At 33.7% G+C, this 18,249-nt stretch overlaps 1 protein-coding gene across 2 annotated transcripts; it reads right to left on the reverse strand.

The window, feature by feature from the left end:
* Positions 1–1,870: 1,870 nt before the first annotated feature.
* On the reverse strand, positions 1,871–5,965 carry LOC120278156 (protein DA1-related 1-like). Of its 2 annotated transcripts, none has more exons than XM_039285075.1 (12): positions 5,815–5,965; positions 5,202–5,328; positions 4,620–4,719; positions 4,225–4,357; positions 3,879–3,999; positions 3,696–3,779; positions 3,258–3,377; positions 2,951–3,163; positions 2,803–2,865; positions 2,590–2,708; positions 2,458–2,516; positions 1,871–2,392 (listed from the first exon to the last, which is right to left on the reverse strand). In XM_039285075.1, exons 2-12 carry the CDS (start codon positions 5,310–5,312, stop codon positions 2,061–2,063), a joined length of 1,455 nt encoding a protein of 484 aa, XP_039141009.1. In that variant the 5' UTR covers positions 5,313–5,328; positions 5,815–5,965; the 3' UTR covers positions 1,871–2,060. The 2 variants fall into 2 exon arrangements, with proteins under 2 accessions (XP_039141009.1, XP_039141010.1); XM_039285076.1 differs by lacking the exon at positions 5,815–5,965 and adding an exon at positions 5,637–5,709.
* Between the last annotated feature and the right edge of the window lie 12,284 nt (positions 5,966–18,249).

Below are 18,249 nucleotides of genomic sequence, written 5' to 3' on the forward strand. Positions count from 1 at the left end.
AAACACTTGCATGAAATTTGAAAAAGCTACAAAGATTATCAGCTATTACTTACTATAAAATATAAGAAGATGAAGAATCTCAAAAAAAACTTTTTTCACATTCTCTAGAAGATGGAGAAAAGATGAGATGATGACGAACCTAAGAAAGCTCTTTTCACGGCCTTTAGAAGGTGCAGAATAATAGGGAGGGTAATGAAGAATCAAAGGAGAACAAAAAACTAGAAAGCTTAAGCAACAAGAAGAAGAAGAAGAATTATATAAAAAAATGAAAAAAAAAAATTCTAACATTTGAAGCTTTCTTGGAATTTGGTTTTACTTTTTTTTCAAAAGTAGATGTGACATGGAGGGGAAAAATCTCTCCAATCTTTATTTTTGAGAGAAGGACATTCTTGACCATTCACACCAACTTAACTGACGGTTTTGACAGCAAGGATTAAAAAAGAATGAAAACAATAAAAATGGGACTATATGGAATATTGAAAAGTCAGAAGGACTGAACAGGAAGAATGAAACTTCCCAGTGACTAAAAAGTAACTTTCCCTTATTTTTATTAGTTTATTTTAACAAATTATTTTCTATTAATATGTAAATACATAATTTTAATGGATGGAGGGAGAAATGGGTAAAATAGAATAAATAAACTAAATGTTCTTGAACATTTTAATTTTAATTTTTTTTTAATTTTAGTGCAACGGTTAAAGTGAACATTCATAAAAAGTACAAAAAAAGCGGAAAAAAATATCCCTAGCTTCTTTTCTTTACTGTAAATTGGTCTTTTTTTGGGAAAAAAATATTCTTATAAATAAAATATATGTTTGACATAAATTAAGCACTAGTGAAGATTAGTGTAAATTAAACATTTTTTTTAAAATAAAAGAATCCAAACCGTTGTCTATTGCAACTGCCAACTGTTTCATGCCACAATTTTTTTTACGTTTGACGTATACTTTTTAATTTTTCTGTTTTTTTAGCGTTTTAAAAATATTTTCTACGTTTATCTCTCTCAGTTTTTTTTTTAAATTTCTAATATTTTTGTTAGAGGTTTTTTTATGAGCAAACTTATGACTATTGTTTGGTTTATTAACATCTAATGAACTATATAGAGTGCTCATTTCGCTAAGAAAATATGTTTAAATTATAACTTTTCTAAGTAGAAAGCATAAGTTATAAAATTCAACTCATTATTTGTATTCATCCCTATCACGTGATTTGTCTACATTTATAAATAAAAATATGAAAATCATGTGATTTGTCCATATTTACGAATAAAATTTGAAAATCACGTGATTTATCTATATTTATGAATAAAAATATAATAATATCTTTTTACAGATGATAAATAATGTATATAATAACTTGTCTATTTTGTAAAAAAAAAAAAACCTTCATCCGAGCTCAACCACAATTTTTTTTTTTCTATTTTGTCCAATACTCGAGAAATCAAACGAAGAATAACATAAAATTTTGCGTTGTCTATAAATTATCAAACATGGTACACCACAAATAGTTGCGTTATAAGACAACTACTTGTTCCATTTTATACTGCTTGTACTGTCCTTAATTATATATTAAATGCACCCTTAAAAAAACACTGTTAGTGCTATTCCCGTCTTTGCCCTCGTATATCACATTTGTTTACTTAACTAAACTAAGAATCAAGCAAATCATAAACATACAACATACAAAGAAATTTTGAAGATGGTGATAATTCTCATTCATATATTGTACAAGGATGACTTAATATAGCCAAATATTAAAATCTATTCTCCTAATTTACATCCTGATTAGCTTAATATGTACGATCTAATAAGAAAATGAAATCAATGATTAGTTTAATATCCCGATATTCCTTAAAACATACCCATAAACATCTATAAGCAAATAATAAAATACACATATAAATAATATCCTGCATAATTAGATATATACATATGCTATTAATAGACTGTCCAGACAAGAAGACTTCATTTTCGACAAATAACCACACAAACAATTTGTAATGATTTCAGATTAAAGCAGTGCAGCGTAGATCAAGAAAAAGGCTCTCTTGATCACAAATATCATGGAAATATTCCAGTCCGACGAATATGATTGAGTGTTTGCCTAAGGCCGTATGTTTGAACGGCTCGAAGACCAGCTCTGAATCCATCACCGTACGCCTGTGAAGTATCAGACTCCATTTGATACTTGATAAACAAAGCAAATTTCTTCTCAAACTGAGATCTTATGCCTTTCCTTGTCGGCCTCGAGGATGAGGACGATGACGATGACGATGATGATGAACTCGATGCTGAATTGCTACTTGATCCTGCTGCAATCTCTGCCTCAAGCCACATATGTGCTAATACCTGGCAGATACCTTCCTCAACTGCATGATTGATACCTCGAAACCCTGTAACATGAATATAACCAAAGCTTAGCATCCATAGATAATTGAATTTCATCGGTACCGAATACCTTGAAGCCGCATCCAACCATGCATCATCTCATGGGCTAGAATTGTCCCTGTAAGCAAGCTGCAAGCAAACAAATCAAACCACTATGCTTATAACGATGATAAACAAAGAACGGCGAAGAATTGCTTAATACCGAGGGAGTCCATATAGAATTAGTATGGCTGTTACTTCACACTGCCGGACAAGTCTGTATGGACGGGTCAAGATATCGGTGATCATGTTCCCAGGACCTATTGTTGGCCTCCTTGAAATCTGATAAATGAACAATGGTTCAGTTCAGGATATCATGTCTATTTCCATATAATCAGAGTCAATGTTAATGACCAATAATGTCGATGAATCTTACAACGCTGACAATTTGTTCCTCTGCCAGACAGAGACCTCTTGTCTCAGGAAGGTGATGAGTTCCCTGATTGCAACAAAATAATAAGAAATAAGTAACTAAGAAATCTTCAATTGCGATAAATAATTAAAAGTGTTAGGAGTTCTTGTACATTTCTCTCACTTTCCATGGCTTCATTAAGTGCTTGTCTCTCGACAAGCAATAAAGGAATTTGTTGTTCGATTTTCATATTCAGACCTTCGTAGAACTCTTTTATAAATTGGAAAAGAGGTTGGCACTCATTTGTGTCCATTATTACTGAATCTAGGCACTCAAGGCAGAGTTTCCGCCCGTCATCGAGTGTAATGTATTTCATGTCTCTTGGCTGAAGTTCAACAAAACAAGAAACTAATGATAATCATTGTCATCTGATTTGCGAAGAGATAAGAGTTACCAATGATTCAAAAACGAAAACCAACCTCCATTCTTTCACAACTACAGCACCTTGGAGTATGATCATAATCATGTGATGGACAATACTTTTGTTGCCAAAAAGGGTGAGCTTTATATTCAATAAGACCAAAGACATTTGACGGAATCTGCATGAAAGCAAATTAATAGCATATCAAACGAGGCAGATAACTTTGAATGAATGTGAGCTCTAATTAACATGCTATTCATTTTTCAGTATGTGCATCAGAACATGAATAATCTATGAAAATAAATCAATGGTTTGAATGAATAAATGAACTTTCATTTGGTTTCACTTCAATTTCAATGATCAAGAACTTCAGTTTTGGTTCTCTATGGTATGCACCGATGAACTCAACTGAAACTACCAGGCATGAGAGGAAACCAAATAACCAATAACTGCTCTATTTGGCAAAGATTAAATGCAACATGAGTTCAATACTTACAAACGACTTGCAAACATCACATTTGGGTTGGCGCAATTCCCTGTAACAAGAAGCGTGGTACGGTCGATTCCCGTGAACAGAGAACTGTGGTGAACAAATTACTCAGATGTATAATTTCAATCAGTTTGTTGACAACAAAAGGGAAAGAAAAAGAAAGAAAACTAATGTATTGAAATTGCCCACCTCATTATCAGATATTGGATTGTTACAACCATAGCAGCGAAGACACTCCGGGTGCCAAATAGCACCCATACAGCTCAGAAAGCGTCCATCAGTGATCTCTCTATGGCATCCTGCACATCTTCTGCACCAGACAAATAAAACAAGAAAACATGGGTAAGTCTATTTTGTTTCCCTTTTCCATATATTCAGATGCATATTTGAAGTCCAGGGTAATATGTTACATTGCTTGCTTTTTAGCTTCATTAATTTTGCATATTAAATACAGTTCAGGCTAAACTTTGTATTTGATTGAGAAAGTGCAACACAAGTCTGAAATGTTCTGAACAACAAATTAAAGAGAAAGTACCTGAATGTTGATAAAAAGGAAAATGGTGATGGTCGATAAATTTGACCAATATTATTGAATGGATAGCTAGCATTCAAACTATCATGTAAAGCTCTTGCTAGCTGCTCATCTTCCTCTATCTGTGGTTTCTTATCTGAAATAAGTAACACATGAATTAAATCAAATCAAACTTAAAGGACCATCTTCCAAGTAAGTCTTCCTAACAAAAAGGTGAACCACCATAACCAAAGTGACTAAACATCAACAAAGAAAGCAGAGATTATGATGATGGAAATTCCAATAGTTTGTTAAATGAGTCCTGCTTCTTTTAATTTCAAATAAAAGAAGGCAACCAAGCAGTAACGCATAAGCGAAAAGCCTGGACCAAAATGGTAGATGGCAGCGAAAATACTAACCGATTGCTTTTCCCTTACATTCTTCTTCAGATAGAGAAACTGCAATTGCATGATCTAGATCTTCATCTTCATCTTCATCTTTATATTGTGATGGCCCTTCCTGCATATCCAGTGGAACATATTAAGCAGCATGTGGCAGACAAATATTAAGCACTATGCTAGCCTGAACATTCGTCATTTCAACAATGAATGAAATTTGCAGGGGAAAAGAATTGGTATAACAAGGTATGTATGCTTTACCAAAGTGGAATCACTGAGGTCTATGTGCTTTTGAGCATCCAAAATAATATATATCATAAAATCAAAGAGAAACTCGGATTGATAGCTCAAATAATTTCATCACTTAGGAACAGAATTCAATAACCATTACAGAAGAGTGGACTTCTAATCAGATAATAGTGAACTGCCAATAAACCCATTGTATTTCAAGATTTCACAGTAATGTTAAAGAAGTTAATCAATTTCTTTTAATATAATGAATTCTTCATCAGCAGTTAGCCGGAAATTTCTCAGCTTTGACTGGCTTTTTTCAGTTCCTTAGAGAAAATGAGAAAAATAAGCAACCATCGGCATAGTGATTACCGATGTTTTGGAGGGTTCATTCCAAACAACATTAACGTCATACTTCCCCCGGTATTGTCCTTCACAGGTTCCATGTGTGGATCCTTTGAAAATCTTTTTAAGCCAACCCATCACCGAAAAGTTTCACCTGCATAACCAGAGAAACGTTTACCAACTAAATCCTCACAAACACTTAAAAGAAACAATATATGAAATACAAACAAAGTTCAAATTTCAGAAAAAAAGCACAATCAATTCCACATCAATATGAAAAACAATCAATTCAAAGCTTTACTAATGAAAGGTGCATCTTTACACCAATCAAATCAAATCAATTGAGCAACTCAATCAACCAGACAAGCATCAAAGAACAACAAATCCTATCAAACCTTAAAGAATGAGCCAATTCCAATAGAAAAAAAAACATTTTTTCAACACAATAAGACACAAAATTACAAAATTCACAGCAACTCCTTAAATACTCCATGAATCTAGCAAAAACCCCAATACCAACTCCACAAGCTTTCTTTATATTCAGTCAGTAATCAAGGAAAAACATTACAAAACAAAAACTTTATAATTTTGCACAAATTAAAAGGGGGAATAAAGAAAGAATCAAGGAATTAGAACTTACAGAGATTGTTCTTCCAATCAAGAATACAAAAAGCAAAGGTAACAAATATATATATAGAGTAAAGTGAGTGAGTGAATGAGCTCAGTAATGAATATGTGTTCATAGTGGGCACACAAAAGTCAAGAATCAGAGAGTTCTGGAGACTTTGAAAGGGAATGAAAAGATATATATGGTAAAGTTCAGAAGTTGGCGTTAAATGAACGTCCACTTTTCTTGGTTCCACAATAACCATTCCTTTGTCATGCTTGTATAATTTATGGTGATAATCTCATATTAATTAGGTTTAATTGCTTTATAGGTCTAGGTAATTGTGTATTTTCTGGCTTTTAATTATTTTAATATTTTGAGATACAATTAAATCTTTATATTTGGTCGAATTGGATCGATTTAGTTCAAGACAATATTTTTAGGTACAATTAAGTCATTTCAATTTACACTTTTGGCCATCAACATCGCGGACTAGAATGATCCAATTTGATTAAATATGAAGACATGGACCTGTACAATAATTAAATTTATTAATTATTAAAATCTCCTCAGCGAAACACGAACAACTTACCTAGATGATCCGTTGTTGAGGCTTTGATTTTTGCGAAGCTTAATTCCTTGATCCTGTCACGCCCCGAACCCGGCTTGTCCGGTGCGTCGACAAATGACTAAACACCTACAAGGCCGAGGCCCAGTAGGCGTTTAAGGCCTCAAAACTCGATTCTCAAAGCGGTGAGCTATTAAACTCCTAATCTGAAAAAAACTTAAACAACAGATAAGCTTGACAACCCAGTAAGCACCCACTAAAAAAATATAGGGATCATTTACAAAAAATCATAAATTATCAAAATCAAAATCAGAAATCAAATTTATTTCAAATATACATAGATGTCAAAACCAAGCATATAGGTCCCCCAAACAACTATTGCCAAAACAAAATAATAGAATTCATATATTTACCCTCGGTGATCGGAGTCAGAAGTATCAGAATTCATATTTTTACCCTCGGTGACACGAGCCAGAATTATTAGAGGCCGTTATTCTTCACCGACGGAAAGCGGTGGGAAACTATAGTTTCTATATCAGAGTACATGTCAACATGGTTAGTGTTTAACCTCCAGTGACAGAGTTATTGCAAAGACAGTTTGGGGACTACAAGTACTGTGTCAAAATATTTCATGTTCACAAAACAATAAATTATCAAAATTCATATTGGGCAAAATGCAAGTTATTTGCAGTTGCGTGATCCCATTTTTATCATATCGAAATAAACCAGTTATTTTAATCCAAACATAAATAATTTAAAAAATATTAATCATAATTAATCAAAAATTAACTAAAAGATATCTGAAATTTAGAATTAAAGTAATACATATTTAGATAAGCTGTCTAAACTTTAGAACTTAAATAATCTGAATTTAAATAGATATTCAAACCTTTCAGATAATTCTAATCCAAAATAAAATATCACTAACTCGAAATCTCAAATAATTTAAAATAATTTTGAAAATAATAATAAATAAATAATTCAAAATATAAATCAAAATAATCAGTATTTTTTTCTCAAAAATTCCAAAAGTTCACAAAACTAGAACTTTCAAGTATATACATATAATGGGATTTATATATGGGATAATTACCTGATTAACGCCCAAAAATACTCCCAAACTTTACACCTTTGTCATGTTCTATATTTGGGAAGAGATCCTATTAGCTTTCAATAACAAAATCGAGGCTAACAAGCAATAGTATTAAAAAAAGATTTTTAGAAGAGTACAAATGCAAAAAGTTCAAACTATTATTCTACACTCCCAAATATTGATTATTGCGAGGGTACAATAGCAATTACCCACTTTAAAAGCCATATCAATAATTCCAACATGATCAATGAGTACTAAAACCCTCATAATTTCAAATACACTTTTCCAAATCACAAATTTCAAAATTCTGGGAAAAATAGACACCTAACACTTTGACATATCTGAAATTCACACAACTTAGAGTACTACACAATTTATAACATTCAATTGAATCTCCAACTATTTCTGCAGGCTTGTAATTCAGACGTATATCTTTCAAATATGAATATCTCTCAATATAAAACTTCAAAAGCAATTATATTTTACGTGCAGTCAAATAACTCAGTAATGCATCACTTTCTTATTTTATGCTATACTAGATACAACTTCTAAGACCATGAGTAACACCAAACAAACTTCAGATTCTGCACAGTAATATCATTGGGCACAACTACATTCCAAATTCCATGTACAAGACCATCAAATTGTCTAAGCAATCTTTATGTTTTCTGCAGAAATATTATTGAGCACACCTATAGAAATCTGATAATATCTCACAATTTACATGGCTAAGAATTCTGAAATTTTGCAGAGTCAAAGATAAAATCATCCTCCATAACTTTCTTATATAAATCTAAATCAGAACTTACAACCATGAAATTAATAAAAACTTGTTCAAGGGCAGCACAAAAAAATCCTATCTGCGTCACCTGCATCTAAAACTTATAATTTACAGGATACTTATGTAAAAATTCTGAAATTTTGCAGGTCCTTAGCCAACGTTGATCTCTACAAGTTTCTTATTCAACTATCCTCCAAATTCGGCCTCTAAGACCTCTAAAATTGAAGAGGGGTTTCCGCTATGCTAACATGAATTTCTTAATTTTATCCTCAAATAAATCCAATCCTTAGCACAAGAAGGAAAGACAAAAATAAAAAAAAAAATAAAAAAATAAGAACCTTACCTCAACCACTCGCAATCAAGCACCAATAGAGGTGAGTTCCTCGCCTTCGTCGCCAGAATCATGTTGAACCAAGGAGAGATGCTAGATCTCACTTTTTCTTAAACGACACTACCAAAACATGAGGAGGCCAAGAGTTTGGGGCTGTCGAAGAAGACATGGGTAGGGTTTTGAATAAAAAGTAACTAAAAAGTTACAATAAAAGAAAAAAAATTCTAAGTTTAAAACTAGCGGCTAGGATCTAATCAAGGAATGGGGTCCACAGATCCCTTCAACATTACTCCAAATCCATTGAACCTTGAAACAATAGCTGAAAAAAATGTAAAATGTTCTACTTCTTAAGCCATAGAGAACACAAGGATCATTCGGACCCAAACTGACAGAGTGGAGGTAATGAGAAGTTTGGATTCTACCATGCATCACTAACCAATGAAGAATTTAACCTTGGGAGCAACATTAAGGTACCATATATTTCTCCAGCCATTCCAAGAAAAAGATAACATATACTTAAGATTATGAAAGGAGTAGACCGAGGAAACAATTTTATAACTATTTGAAGAAGAGAGCGGAACCCAATTAGTTTCCATATTTGGATCCATCAACCTCATTTTCAAAATAGGAGAAATAAGAGAATTGCCAAAATTAATTTTTAAGGCTTCAGAATTCCAGGAAGAGTTATCAATAACATCACAAATCAGAATGTTGCCAATATCAAGATTCATATTAACACAAGAAGGTTTGAGATTAAAAGGAATGTCAAAACACTTTAATTAAGAAAAGAAACTGTATTACGGTTAATTAAGTTGATCCAAATATCTGGTTTAACCAAATCAATAGTTATGGAAAAAAAAATTAGAAAAACCAAGAGCAGGTGGAAGGAATTTTAAGTTCCCAAGGATTAATCCTGCCATATTTGAGATTAAGCAAATCCACTCAAATGGCACTAGCATTATTAAGATATTTTGAAAACTTTCTTAGGCGTTAAAGTAACCTTAATTGTCTCCAAGTTTTTAATTCCCAGGCGCCTCTCGGACTTTCCAAGTGTAGCTCTATTCCAAGCAATCAGAGGAATACCACTACCATCACCCCCTTAGATCGGAGGAATTTCTTAGTTAGTTTGGATATATTCTTAAGGATTGACCAAGAAATAGGATAAGTAGCTAAATAATAAGTAAGGAGAGGCATTAAGCTGCTATTAATGAGAGTAACCTTGCTAACGGGAGAAATGTGTTCTCGATGAATGAACCCTATTAGCAACCCTAGTCAATAAAGGTTGAAAATAAGAAACAAGGAACCTCCTTAGGGATATGGGGATGTTTGAAAAGAGCTGATTTTAAAACTGAGGATAGAGCATATTTTTTGAGTTACATGTCTATTTAACCAAGAAGGAGAAAAAAAAATCTCAAATATATTGGGATTGGGATTTTGACTAGCCAAATCTAAATAAATAGAAAGACAAGTTTTGATATTCCTGGCTACCCTTCAAGAAGTCTTAGACACAAAAATAACATCATTTGCACACATAAAATGATTAAAATTGTATCTAAGTCTAGAATCATAACCCGGAATCATATCTTAATTCATGGCATGGTTAAGAATAGAAGAAAGGTTTTCTGAAACCGATATAAGGGTTAGGGGGATAAAGGATGCCCTTGTTTGATTCCCCTATGAGGAATAAACTTTTTAGAGGGTCACCCATTAATAAGAGAAAAAAGCTTCTAGATGTAATACAACCCTTGACCCAAGAAATATAAGGGGTAGGAATTCTTATTCTAGCAAGGGTGAAAAGAATAACATTCCAACTAACATTGTCATAAACTTTTTTCTACATCAACTACCATCATAAAGGGGTTATTCATAACCTCATTTATAGAGTGACTATTTCTTGGACAACCAAGATATTGCCCATGAACAAAACCATATTGCTCCTTGCTAATTAATTTAGGCAAAATAATTTTCAATCTATTAGAAAGTATTTAATTTGGTAACAATCTTGTTACACATACTATAGAGGGAGATATGAATGTCACACCCCGACCCGCAAGCTAGACACACGACAACCGTCATGACAATCCGAGGAGGGACACCCACTCCACTCAACCCTCGAGTCACCACAAGGCTAACCAAAACCTTGGGATTTCACATTTCTGAACACAAATAACAAGAATACACAACGAGGGAGGGGTGGAATACAACATCAGCATAGACGAAGCAACAAATAAAAACCTGATAATAGAGAGTTCAAGAAATGCACTGGTCACAAGAGTACAAGGTTTTCCATGAAGAACAGACAACAAACAAATCATGCATAACGAGTTTCAAACACACTAGTGAATCCATGTTCTAATACAATATAACATGTTCAAAAAGACATACACAAAACTAGAAATAAATAGAATAAATAAGCAAATGCCCAGAACTCCATATCGCCGCAACGCTACTAGCCACAAGAGCTGGAAGGAAGGGTGAGGGTGAGTAATCTAAATCACTCAGTGAATAGGTTAGCAAAATTCTAAAAGAATATAAAAGCAAATCAATAATTTTCCAATAGCCAATCATTTACAATAACCAAATAATCTCGATACCTTTTAACATTTATAAGACCATATAAATGCGAGATATTAAACCTCGGTGTTCAAAATCCCAAAACATATGTTTATTCAAATTTATTCAAAGCCTCAAAACTTTTCATTAAATATATAGCAAATACATCTACATAAAACTCATAATGAACATAAAACACCGATTGATCAAATAAAGTTTCTAACTTTCACAAATACCAAATTTGACATAATACGAGTTTTAAAGCATCAAGACATAAAACTCATCATCCGTTAAATTTTTCCAAAGAATATATAAGGGATCACATCTTGAAGATATCATTTGTATGAAAAACATAATTTTTATCAAATACGTAGATTTCATCTCAAAGAAATGAGGAATGACCTAAAAACACTCTTCAACTTAGCCGTTGTCGCAACTAGGTTGAGAACCGTTAAAGTCTTCATAACCTTAAAGTTGGCTCACCGAGAATCCATGTAGTGACTCCGGATTCCGGATGTGTATCCAATCAGGGATCTACACGCCACCTGAATTGGACTATAAACACAGGTTTTCATGCCACCTCATCAGGCTGGCTGTGAAGACTAACCACTACAGTAAGGAAGGGCTATGCCTAGTCACTATCAAAACCTGTAGAAGCTCAATAATACAATACATGCATAATACCCATAGAGTCCAAATCTAGGCCACAATCCCTATATCGGGAATAAAAACCAATTCCACAGGTATCGTTGATAAAAACATATCAATATACAATCTCATAGATCTTCTCAATTCCAATAAACTAAAGCCAAAAGTACAATAAGTGCATAAAGCTTCATAATTTGTTTCAAACCCACTATACCAACATAGTCATAAATATTTTCATCAAATAATAAGGGTTTAAGCTCATAATTCAATAGTATAGGAGTTCATTTCCAAACCGATCCATAATCATGAGTATTTTCATCAAACAGCAATAATTTCCCATTATAAATCAATAGTAAGGAAAATACTTTATGAATCAATCAACATATCCATTTAAATACGATAAAACTATAAGTCAATCTCAAATCGAATAATGAAAACACTTGAATCATACTCTATTAGGAGTGTGCATCAACTTAATCCACTCACAACTTAGGCGAGAAAAGACCGCAAGCAAGCTACTCCTCGAGCGGCTCCTTGTCGAGTGACAAGCACACACCACCTAACCAACCAAACACGATCATAAACTACAAACAAGAATAAGCAAATAAACACAAGAATGAACCCTAGGTTCAACCAAGCAATGCAACCCTAATGAGGGCTAGGGTTGGCTCACAACTGGGTTTCAGGGTTCCCAATGAATTCCTAAGAGTTTGAGCTCCACTCTAAATCAAAGAATTCAAAGAAACAACCAAGTTCTACTGGTGTCACATTAGTGCTATAGTGTCTAAGAACCCTAGCAAGAATTGGTTCATGGATACGATCAATCCAATAAGAATCACAATGCCACCAGTCAAACAAGTTCTCAAAGCAATGAATAAGAAGAAGAACAAGGATCAAAACCATCAATACTAACCCAACAAACTTACTAGGGTTCAAGAACAAGATGGATGAATCTTGGGGCTCCAAAGTTGGAAGAACACGGTCAGCAAGTCTCTCCTCTTGTTCCAAAGAAAGCTCAAGGATGAGAGGAAGAGAGAAAAAGAGAGGAGGAAGGAAACAAAGCAGCCAAAACAACCAAAGAAAGGCTCAAAAAGGCCTTAAAAACGGGGTAGTGCACGTCTACTAGAGGCCTGTGGGCGAACGCCACCCACAAGGCCGCACTACACCCACGCGCAACCCACAGGGGCTCACTTGGCGCGCCCCACGCCCGCCTCGCAGGTGCATGTGACCTGATGACCGCCAAAGGGCATGGGCACGTGGCCCGGCCTATAATTCAAGCTGAGAAGGCAAGCACGCACCCGTTCACTCAACCGCTTAAGCCTAAAATGACTTGAACACACCAAATGAACTCAACTATCTTGGTGAGGCAAAAATAAACAAGCTCGAACCACAGTTCGAATACACGCACACAAAAAGACCAAAACACCACAAGGAAGATAATTAAAACCCTTTTAGGCTTGTCAATTTTGGAGATTAGAGGTAGATAAGTTTAAGCTCATGATTTAGGCATAAAAGAAGTGAAGAAAAAAATATATCTAATTGCCTCAAAGAAATTATCGCCTATAACCTTCTAAAAAAAATTATAAAATTCTACATTGAACTCATTTAACCTAGGACTCTTACTTGGGAGAGACATAAGGGTATTAAAAACCTTTTCTATAGTCACCTCCCTATTCAGGAACTCCTTATTATTGGGAACAAAGGTTGGAAGATCACCTGGTAAAGTAAGCTTAAGCTTAGAGAAAAATTATTTGAATTTACTGAACTACAGGTTAATTTTTTTTGGTAAATCACTGAACTTTGGTCAAATATCATTTTAATCATTAAATTTTGATTTATTTCAAAATGCTCATTAAAATTACTAATCATTTCATCGGCAGGTCACCCGATAGATTAGCATCTTCATTAGCTGATGTAGAGGCCTCCACCGGTGCATTGACTGGGTTTTTCTCAATCTCCACGTCAGCTAATGAAGATGCTAATCCATCAAGTGACCTACTGATGAAATGATTAGTAACTTTAATGAGCATTTTGAAACAAATCAAAATTTAGTGATCAAAATGATATTTAACCAAAGTTCAGTGATTTACTAAAAAAATTAATATATATATATACACACATATATATTCTATGAAAAAATTTACATATATACCTTTTATTTTTGCTCTTACCTAGTGTTATTTACTAGAATTGTTTGAGTAAAATTACCAATTTCACTCTCTTGTGCTATTTATTGAAAACATATGAATTTAAAGGTCAATTAGTTAATGATATATTTCTAAATGTTGCAAAATAAAGAATTAAAATCATATTTAAAAAATCAACTTTGTAGCTAACAAATAAAGGTTAATGATAATCAAAATGACAAATATTGAATATTGTGACAGAGATAATGTGAAAATGAGGTTGAGATTAGTAAAATTTATCTATTTTTTAATGCATTATTTGAATCCCATTGTATAAGAGTACGACAGAAAAACATTTAAAAATCTCTAAACCTAAAAAATTATTATTATTATTATTATTATTATGAAAATCAGCTGCTACATAAGGCCACTAGGTCAGCACAATAATTGGTACTTGATAATGCTTTTTAAAACAATTTTATGTGTTTATTTATCGATCATTATACCATTAAATAAAACACTAGTGAGGGGTGACGTGGAGTCTTATATTGTTATTGACACCATATTTATTTAATTATGTTTTTTTTTCATCTGCTCGATTTTATGTTCTCATATTTATGTGTAGGGAGTTCTTACATATACTCCATAAAACCTCAAAATTAAACTATACCGTCACTAAATTATACAACCTATATAAACATATCGGGTGTTATATAATATATATAATAAAATTAAATGTAATAAAAAAAAGGATATAACAATTTAATACAATAACATAGAATCGTTGCTGAGAATTATACCGGATTAAAAAAATTATTGATTGTTTGGTTAAAAAAAAAATAAAAAAAGTGTCGATGATTTTGCACTATTTATCACACCCAACATTATTGGTGATACTATTGATAAATATTGTTTATTTTACTGATTAATATGTAACTATTAAATTTAAATCCAATAATTGATATACTCATGTCTATATAAGTTCTTTATCTAAAGATTTTTGTAGAAGACTGACCTTCTATATATATATACAAATATTGCTATAACTGTTGGATTTTGATCCAAAGGTTCAACACTGTTTGATAAATAGTATTACTGCACTAATGAATACCGAATAGTGGCACATAAAAATTTTCTATAATATAATATAGACACACAATTTCAGGTTTTAACAAATGGTATAAATGAAAAACCCAATAACAATTTATAAATAATTTATTAATAATTTAATTCTTAACTAGTGTCTGGTGAGTACCGGGGGAGTAATATGCAAATAAACCCAAAAATGGGCATAAAAAAAAAACAACTCCAAAACGCGTCGCACTCTAACAATTTTCCCTTCCATCTTCATGGGCAACCACATCTCATCGGAGCTCCAGAACAAGCACAGACCTCGGCGGCTACCGGCACCGGCGGCGTTAGACGCGGTTTCTCCGGCGGCGGAGACTACAGTGAGGGTTATATACCCGGAGGGGAGGATGGAGGAGTACAAGGGGGCAGGGACGGAACCAAGGGGGGGCTAGCGGGGGCTTCAGCCCCCCCTCGGCTCCAGCGATCTCTTTATCCAGCCGGCGAAAGCTGCAGAACCAGCCCCTCCTCACACGATGGCCGTAGGCCCGGCAGCCCCCCCAGGCCCGAAGCAGGAACCAGCCAAAGGACCAGCCCCTCCCTTGGTGTGTAGCTGGTCTCACAAGCGGTACTCAGAGAAAGGTGGCTTCCGGAGCTGCGCCGCCTGCAACAAGAATGACCTTGTTCGGTGCTCGATTGCGTATTCCCAACCGTTTGATTCCCCATCCGATGGCTGCCATTGCGTTAGGTTTTCATGTTTGTCTTTTTTTCAAAACTAAGGGCATTGTGGGAATAAATTTTTAAATTTCCCAAGTCAAAAGATTTTTAGTTAGTTAGTTTGTTTTTTTTATATGGAATCCTTCCATGATTGTTCTCTTTTATGTTTTCCTATGTGATTGTGATGTATGTATTTAAAAAAACTAACCCTAGCGCCGGCCTTCATCGCTGCCTCTTCTCGCTGGTGCGTTGATTGGATCTCGTGGTAACCAATGGCGAAATCGAAGAATCACACGGTGCATAACCAGTCCTACAAGGCCCACAAGAATGGGATCAAGAAGCCCCGCAGGCACAGGCACATCTCGACGAAGGGGATGGATCCGAAGTTCTTGAGGAACCAAAGGTACGGCAGGAAGCACAACAATAAGAAGGAAGCTTCAGAAAGTGAGGCAGAGGAGTGAAGAAGAGGTCTCTCTAGGCCCTTTTTTGGTTTTGATTGAACTAGTATGTATTTAAAAAACAAAAACCCAAAAAAAAATTGAAGATTTTTTTTTTGAAATAATAAATTTGGAGATTTTAAGAAGAGAAAATATCAAAGCTTTTTCTCTTACTTTTTTTCATTCTATTTTATTTTATTTTATTTGGTAGCTTAATTTGTACATTTATCTCTCTTTCTCTCTGTGTGATTGACTGATTGTGTCTATATATTCTTGTTTTTTTTAATAATTTGCTAAAGAGTGTATGTGAAATTTATTTAATAGTAAATTGAGACCTGGTGGAATATTTGGAGGGATATTCATTATATTATTATTATGGAATTTTGTATATTGATGGGAGATAATAGGTAGTATTTTGTTTTTTTTTTCTTTTATCATGTATTGTTTCTTAATTTAAATAAGAATGAATGTATAAATTTTTATTGTTGAAAAAATAGAATATGAATGGTTAAATTGTGATATGCCTACAATGTGTTTGATAAAATGGCTTAATGAGTTGAAATGATGAGAATATCAAATATTAAACATTAGTATGTATTATATAATGTATATATGTATAATTAAATAAATTTTATTGTTAATTTTACATAATAAAATGGATAATACCAAAGGATTTATATTCATTAATACATAACAAAATTGGGGTGTACTAAATGATAACAATGACATAACAAAATTGGTTTCAATAAGACATAATCATTGATAATTTCTTTAGCACTACCATGTTCAAGCAAAACAATATTTGTGTTACTCATATACTTGGTTCTTCTAAATTTCTAATGATCATGGTTGTGTAATGATATCTTAATGGTGTTAGTAACTAGTATTTAGTATTTTGTTTATTATTTTTTTATAGTCTATAATTAAAGATTTTTTTACTTATTTATTTGTAGATTTTAGATGGCGATTCTAGTTTGAGTATGCACAAATAAACGTTTTATATTTTTTTATAGTTGTTTTAATCAATTATTACATTGTCCACTATTTTGTATTGAAAAAATTTATTGTGTTGAATGATTTTTTTTTTATATATATATATTTTGCTCTCAGCCCCCCCTACCAAAAACTCCTGGTTCCGTCCCTGCAAGGGGGAGTCAGTGAAGGTGGAGAAGGTCTTGGAAGGGAGCTCAGGCTGCTGTTTGGTCAGTGGAGAGGATATGAGGGTCGGAGATTTTCCGGTGAGGTTGCCGGACGGCGAGGAGCTGCGGCGGGGGCAGCTGTACTTCGTCTTGCTGAGCTCGGCGGCGCGGCAGCGGCTGACGTTGCATGAGCTTTGCTGGCTGGCCGTGACGGCTCACGCCGCCATGCAACGCCAGCGGCTTCCGATGAGAATGAAGGAATGGAGGTGTGACCGGCGGGGATGACCGGGAAATAGAGAAGTTGCCGGCCGAGGACGGCGATGGTGTGTTTGTTGCTGAGGATTGAGGAAACCAACAATGTTTAAAAAGAGTTGTTTCTTTTTCCTTTGGATTTTTTCTTTTTAATTAATAAAAAAAAATACAGTGTTTCCGTGTTCCACGGTATTACTAGTGGTGGCAATATTTTGTCCGGGCCCGTCGGCTAGATTTTATCTAAAATAAAAAGGCTTTGGACAAAAGTTGTATTAATTTGGGCCAGATTTGGGCGATGCTTGATTGTCCAAATTTAAATCCGGGTCGGACAACCAAGCTTTTGTACCTCTAAAATTTTAAAAGCCTAAATTATGAGCCCAATTATTTTAAATCCAATTTTCTAAAAACTTCAAACTTATATATGGTTTTTTTTTTATTGAGATTTGAAATTTTGTATGATTTTATTTGAGTTTTGGATTGTTGAATTTGTATTTAATGTGAATTAAATTATTTTTTATAATTTAATATTCGAGTGAAGTTAAATGAAATTTATAGGATTTGGACAAAATTCGGACATCAGGATAATCTTGTTTTAAAAAAAAAAAAACGGGTCCTGACAAGTTAGGTTTGTCCGGATTTAAAATCGGGCAACAAGTTTTTTTATTTATAGTAGTAATTACTCGGACTCGGTTTTGTCTGGACCCAGATTTTTGTCACCTCTAGGTATTATCTGATCTTCTCCTATCACATCTTGA

Source organism: Dioscorea cayenensis, chromosome 15, assembly GCF_009730915.1.
Source record: "Dioscorea cayenensis subsp. rotundata cultivar TDr96_F1 chromosome 15, TDr96_F1_v2_PseudoChromosome.rev07_lg8_w22 25.fasta, whole genome shotgun sequence".
NCBI lineage: Eukaryota > Viridiplantae > Streptophyta > Magnoliopsida > Dioscoreales > Dioscoreaceae > Dioscorea > Dioscorea cayenensis.

Bases quoted from the DNA above. Each gene is read 5' to 3' on its own strand.
- LOC120278156 (XM_039285075.1), bottom strand. From the start codon at position 5,312: ATGGGTTGGCTTAAAAAGATTTTCAAAGGATCCACACATGGAACCTGT. The intron at 4,720-5,201 runs GTAATCACTATG...CTGGATATGCAG, and splicing joins ATGAACCCTCCAAAACATCG to GAAGGGCCATCACAATATAA. The intron at 2,709-2,802 runs GTAAGATTCATC...TTCATTTATCAG, and splicing joins AGGAACAAATTGTCAGCGTT to ATTTCAAGGAGGCCAACAAT.